Genomic DNA, 7,048 nt, shown 5'->3' with positions numbered 1-7,048 from the left:
ACAGATGCAAAAACATAGAATCTAGAATAACTTAATATGTGTGTGTGTGTGTGTGTGTGTGTGTGTGTGTGTGTGTGTGTGTGTGTGTGTGCGCGCGCGCATGCGGTTACACTACAGTGTGTTTAGATAATCAAAGGGTTATTAAGTGAATCTACCCACTTTTTCCCCACTGCCCTGATTCCAAATGACCACATTACATTTGCTATTTAATAGGGTGATTTATCAATATCACTCAATCAATAAATGTTTTACAGATGCAGAATTCAAGCTTTCAAAACACTTTCTTTTCTTTCAGGCTTCTCATATTGATAAATGGGTTTTCCCCTGCAGCCACAGGCTTTCATTTATTTCAATACAAAGTAAAAATCAGTTCCCATACACTAAAACTTAATTAAGACAGGTACTTTATCAATGTGAAAAGCACTGACTGGCCCTGAGAATGTATTTTCTCGATGTGCTCCCCAGTCAGAACCTTTTGTGAACCCGGTTTGGTTCACAAAAATAGATTTGGACTATTGTGACACCCTTCTCTCTGCCTCCAATAAAGTTCTTGTCTATTCTTAATGAAATCTGGCCGACACCTGGGTCTTCATCTGAGGCACTCAGTGGGTCTAGAAAGTTTCTTTTGGAAAAGAATTACTTGCAAGTCATAAGATCCTATTGCACATGGGCTCAAAATTATCTACTGAAGTTGAAACAGTTGTTACACATTAGAAATCTGCTGTTCTGCTACTGTCTAAGCTCATCACACGCAACTAATCAAACTGACCAAGGCTGTGTTTCAAATATGGTGCCAAATGCTTATAATTATAATCTATTGACATTTGTTGGGCTTTTTGCTTAATTTGTCGACAACTACCAATCAAGAATTGGAGCTCTAAGGTTTAAGACGTATGTGAATAAACTCTCTAGTGAGTAAGGGAGTAAATAAGAAAGTGAATTATAAGGAAACACATAGTGAAAATACTCCAGGAAAATAATTTAAAGTTAGCAAAAATGACAAATCTCTGTCATTGCGACGCCTGCATTTTTTTTTTTTTTTTGTCTACTCTACTGTGCTTGGGATCACTGCCCTGTTACATTACCCAGTTTTGGGCAAGCCTTAGCTCTCAAACAGCCTCACATTTGACTCATGAATATTTTGGAATACAGAAGAGTTTGTGGTCAACTCAATGACTGAAAAATCTAAAGTTTTGTGGTTTGTACAAATGCAACTTTGCAAATCTAAGATGTGCTGTCATGTTATTTTAAGAACAAGCATGGCTTGTTTGTCTTCCAAACAAGCCATGCTTGCTTGGTACTTTTCTATTTGTGCCCTTGGGAATTTTAATATTTAACATGCTAACTGAAGCCTGTAGATGAGTTTGAAATGTAGCTTTTAATTTTTCACTGGGCACTGCACAGTCTGACATCTGACATCCATTCCTGGGAAAATTGAGGCATTGTTTTAATGTTCCAGACCAGCCAAACCCAATACTGGTTCTCCCAGAGGTGTCTTCCTATTCAAAGGGAGTTTTCCTTTCCAATGTTTCCAAGTGCTTGCTCATAGAGGATCATTTGATTGTTGGGGTTTCTTTCTATTTTTGTGGGGTGTTTACCTTGCAATACAAAGCACAATGAGCTGACTGTTATTGTGATTTGGTGCTACATAAATAATACTGAATATAATAATTTAATTTTATAGACATGATCACACTTGCTGATGATCAATTAATCAAGAGTATTTGATTATCTGTACTTGGAGGCTGATAACCCTGTTAATTCCTATGGAAGCAGTAAGGGTGTACTTGCAGTAAGGTTTCACAGTCCTGTGAAACCTTTTTTTTTGCTTTGTACACACAAAATTAAATTCTTGTGATAATTGCACCTGGCAAGAAAAATAAAACAACTGTCTTAATCGTTAACAGAGACAAACAAATTGTTCAAACTTTGCTCTCATCAACCACCAACTGGCATTCCCCACCAGGCTATGTTTACTCTAAATGAAACAATGGTATTATCTCTGATTGAGAAAGTGAGCATCCCTGGAGAAAATGATGCTGCAACATATTCATGCAAATTTATGAAACAAAAGTATTTTTTTGGTTTCACACTATAGTTCAGCTGCATTCTGGGAAGCTTTATATGGATAATAGTGAGCATCAGACCAGACATTTGCATTACCCATGCAAAATATAGGATTTTAATGGCTGTAAAAGCAGTGCCAAATAACTCAACTTGACAGTGCACGTTAAATGATTGCCTAAGACAACTGTTACTGAGGTTTTGAATCAGGCACTGTATTTAATTTGGGGTTTGTTAAGAACATCACTGCCTCCCTACATATACTTGTGCTCATTAGTGTGGATGCAGAGTAGACAATGCATTGTATATTCATCCTCTAAAGACTGAAAACTTCACCAGAATATTGATTAGGTATGTGGCTGCTTTGTGTGCATACGTCTGTTCTTTTAAGGTATTTCTTTCTACTACGGTGATCTTGCTTTCTAGTGGGATGTCTTTTTTAATATTTGTCAATTTTATTGGAATCTTTTAGGTCTTCCATAGTGTTCTGAAATCGAAAATAGCATATTTGTGTCAGGCATCAGGAGTAGATTTTCCAGTTAAATCATTCCACTATATGATGAACAGAGTAATAACCGGAGGCATCCTCTGATGCTTTAAACACCACCGCTTTACACTGTGTTGGAGATTCCTTTCTGATTTCAGAATTTTTTTCTTTTTTTACCCATAATGTAGTGCAGGGATAACACAGTGACAGATTTGAACCTGTCAACCTTTCCTGCTTTGAATACAGAAATTTTAGGTGGAAATGCAAAATGGTTCCTACTGAGTGCAGGCTGGAGCTTTCATGTTCTCACGGTGCCTACGTGGCTTCTCTCTGAGTATTCCAGCTTCCTCCCACAGTTCAAAGACATGCATGTTAGGTTAACTGGTGATTTAAATTAACTGTAGGGATGAATGTGAGCACAAATGCTTGTCTGTCTCTCTGTGTTAGACCTGCAACAGACTGGATAGGATCCTGGGATAGGCTCCATAGCCCTCACAACTCTGAATTGGGTATGTGGAAGGAAATAGATGGATGATAATCAAGATTTTCTTCTTCCCTTTCAGTCAGTTCTGCTGACCTTGCCCAATAGTTGTCATATTAACATGGGTTTGGATTTATGAATAATACTTAGCATGTAATAAAACAAATGCAATAAAGTAATACTTTTAAGCAACTGGAAGTTATTAATGTTTCCTGGCATGTTGCCTCAAGCTGCGATAAGACCCTTTCCACAATCACTGCTGTAGAAACTAGATTTATGTTCATATTAATGGCTTTTGGCTAAAGGCTGCACCATGCTTTTTCAAGCATGACCCTGGGAAGGCAGAAAGAAACAGACTTTGTTGTGTTTTTATTAAACGTGCACATGCTGTTTATCTTCATACTTCCCGGTACGTGTAGATACATACATGCCTGCCAACATCTGCAGTTTTGGGTCTATTTGTACACCTGTGTTTTGTGTACATTAATTAATGGCCAACAGGAGACTGCTAATTCTCAAAGAGAGAAAATTAAAGAGAACACAGACAAGAAAAACAAAGAATGTAATTACTCTGGCAAGATAAAACTTCTGAAAAAAAGGTATTATCTTTTACTGCAAATAACAACATCATCATGGCTTTTACTTCAGCTTCCAAGTATAACATCTGAAATAAAATATATACTCTGGAAATAAATATTAACTCAATGAATATCTGGTCCTCACGGTCAATTCGTAGCACTTTGCAAAATTAATTTTCTATATTCTTTGGACTGCTTACATAAAAAAATTATATTACTATTCCAGAGGCATATGTTTTCCTTCCTCCACTTACATAAAGCTCTTTTCCTTTGAGACCAAAGTTATCAGAAGCAATGCTGCCTCCAGAACATGATTAACATTTTCTGTTGATTATTCTTCAAAGTCTTAGATCTACCCTTCGTATGTGTTGGCCTGGAGGGGTTGCCTGGCTGTACACATAGACGAACACACGTTTAAACCACTCTTTTCTTGGACTTTGATGTCTAAAGCAAGGGAAATCTAGTCTGCAGGAAAATCCTAAATAAATAAATAATAAACATTTTCAAAAAGCCCCACCAAAGACTGGATCCAGGTTTGATTCTTGATCTTTATAACAGACATGAAAAACCAAATACATATGTGTCCTTTTTATCTATTTACAGTAATGGAAGTGTATTATAGAAATTTGGTGTATAGAAAGTATACGTATCTTCAACAAACTTGGATTATTTCTATTACAACCCTGTTATTTTGAGGTTGCGTACTGCCATCTGTTGGTCATTTCTATATTTCAGAAAATAGCAGCTGATTCAGATTATGTTATGGTTTTGCTTCTATCTGTGTAGTGATGAGCATAATATTGATTTTATTTATTATTTTTCATTGATTGCCAAAAGGGAAGAAACTAATCAACTAAGCCAATAGAAATCCTTTTAATAAAACTTAAGAGTTAAGAGGGTGACATCAGCTTTGTTTTCAACACATTATTTTAACTATGCTTTTAAAAAAACATAAGAAAATCAGCCCAGCGGTGTTTATCAGAGCTAAAACATCTCTATGATTTTGTCTCTGTTGTTTGCTCAACATCACACAGTAAGGTGACAGTTTGACAGGAAATGCCTCCCTATTTCAAGTTTTAGTTCTGCCTTATTAAAAGGCAGGAAAATATGAGCACAAGAAAATAGCAAAGCTGTAAGGTGTGATTTGTCTTTAGAAAAAGTAATAATGGAAGAAATGACCGACACACAAATACAGAATTGTTGATAATTTCTGGATGAAAAGTCAATTAACAGCTTCTGTGCTGAGGCTTGTCTGGCTCAAAAACTTTTATATGAAAGCTTTGCTGTTGGTTTTTTTTTTTTTTTTAAATCACTTCTCATCTTCATTGTCATAAACTGGTCGCTCAGATGTGCAAATTGGACCAACGAGACAGATTTGTATTGCAAATGTGTGATAAGAGAATTTAAGGTTTTGATGCTGCAACATGAAAGTAGCTGGAATGAGTGTATGTATATATTCTTGCACTTATTCTCACTGTGAGGACATTTCATTTATCAATGAAGATGAAAAGTTTGTGGGAAATTAGATCCAAGCATTGTTTTAATTGCCCTTTCTCACATGTCGCACACAAGAGGAGATTACTACTGAAATGTGAGGTCACTGCCAACGCAGAGCATGCAGAAGGAAGGACAGACTATTCTCACATGGCCACAATCAGACATCACACAGACTTTCTGCTAGGAAGCTGGCAGGTTAAAGACAGTTTAATGGTTGATTCAACTCATTATGACATTTGCATTCTAACAAGCATCACCATGACTGCAGTGCATATGCCAAATCAGGTAATGTGTGCATCGCTTACCTGGCAGTGAGGATGTGGATTTGAACAACCCATCATAGCACCCTTATTCTCGAAGATCTAAAAACAACAGCAGCAACAACAACAACAACAAAGCAGCAGAAGTTAACACAGGATTTAGATAGCTGTTCTTATCTAAACAGCATGCATTTTCTGGGCTGGATTGGTTGACACCAAGTATGAGTATCTGAGTATTAGGTGTTATATGAATTTCCATATCTAAGGAATTATGACAAAATGCTGAACTGAAACAAAAGGTGTATTTTTTAGTTGGGTCCAAATAAGTGTACATCCTACAAATGAACAAAAAAAACCTTCCAAAAATATTATTTAATATTTGGCATGTGGCACATTTGAAGTTAGACATCTTGCCCATGTCCTGCTTTATTTGAAACAGCTGTTTGAATTTGTGAATTTGACCGGAGGCGTCATTAAAGTTTTATGTGATCCAATAAAATACATATTAACGTGAAAAACTAGAGACGGCAGAAAATTGAAGGATCTGTGACAGGGTAAAAAGGTTAGCAGTTACAATTTTAGATGTATCCAGCCCTGGGAAAAATAAAATCAATAATGTGACTGTGTTTGTGTGTGTGTGCGCGTGTCAGAGAAAGTGAGAATATTGCATACCTGAACCCATGGGTAAATAGTGCCTAGTTCCTCAACAAGCTCCGCCCACTTGTCTATCACCTTTACAACCTCTTCTTTTTTCATGAGAGGGAGCGTGATGTCTGACCAGGGATGGAAACACATGACCTTACTGAGGAAGGCATTTAAAAATGAAAAAAAAGAGAAAAAGAGGAAGGAAAGGTGTTTATTGGTGTTAAAAGACTGAAACAGAATCTAACACTTGCTGAATTAATTAACCAGGATCAGCTTCTCAAAATTAATTAACATTAATAACTTAAGACTGCACACCAAAAAGAAAAAAAACAAAACAAAAACAAGAAAACCTATTATGATGCCTATAATAACAGCAAATTTGAGTCTTCAGAAATTTTAGCATGACCCTGGGATTACCAGAGGGTAATGTCATAGTGGCTTAATCCATCTTCTATCCAGGCAACAGTCTACGCACTTACAGTAGCATTAAATGCAGATAAGATGGTGGAAATGTCACTAGTTTTTTCATAGGGATTTGGGGTGATGTGTTCCTTTTGTTGTTAGAGGTTCATTTAAGACACATTACATTGTTGCTGTTGCTCTTTTTGTGAATAATAACAATTGAATGATACTGTTGTCTTTGTTTTCATATAAAACAGACCCTTGATCTGTTTTTGAATTCCCTGGTTAATTAAAGCAAAGTGATAATCTGGGGGAAGGTAAAAGTCATTGCTATGCACTTCCCATAAACTGCCTGTCAAATACAGCTACACAGCCTTTACTTTTGATTTTCTGTTGACTCTCACATTGGCAGTGCTCTGGGGTTCAGTTGAAAAATTACTGCACATAAAAGCAAAGCTGACATTTTGCTCCTTTTAGATTTAGATGAATGTCACAAACAGACATGGATTACAACTACTGGTTGAGTTCAATCTTGTTTTTAAGAGGTAATATTCTAAAAAGTGAAGTCAACTAGTCACTGTATCGAACGGTTCAATATTGATACGAGTATCGTTGCACCCCTAATAAATAAATA

At 36.4% G+C, this 7,048-nt stretch overlaps 1 protein-coding gene across 2 annotated transcripts in view; it reads right to left on the bottom strand.

Moving 5' to 3' along the window:
- galt (galactose-1-phosphate uridylyltransferase) overlaps positions 1-7,048 on the bottom strand; it is a 41,736-nt gene that overhangs the window by 23,781 nt on the left and 10,907 nt on the right. For both annotated transcript variants that reach the window (XM_005950612.3, XM_005950613.3), the window contains exons 5-6: positions 6,040-6,169; positions 5,413-5,469 (exon numbers count right to left, since the gene is read on the bottom strand). In XM_005950612.3, the coding sequence (XP_005950674.1) occupies positions 5,413-5,469; positions 6,040-6,169 (187 nt within the window). The remainder of the gene's footprint in view (positions 1-5,412; positions 5,470-6,039; positions 6,170-7,048) is intronic.

Source organism: Haplochromis burtoni, unplaced genomic scaffold, assembly GCF_018398535.1.
Source record: "Haplochromis burtoni strain Fernald_Lab_line unplaced genomic scaffold, NCSU_Asbu1 Contig_809, whole genome shotgun sequence".
Taxonomy (NCBI): Eukaryota; Metazoa; Chordata; class Actinopteri; order Cichliformes; family Cichlidae; genus Haplochromis; species Haplochromis burtoni.
This window is presented reverse-complemented; position numbering and strand designations above follow the sequence as displayed.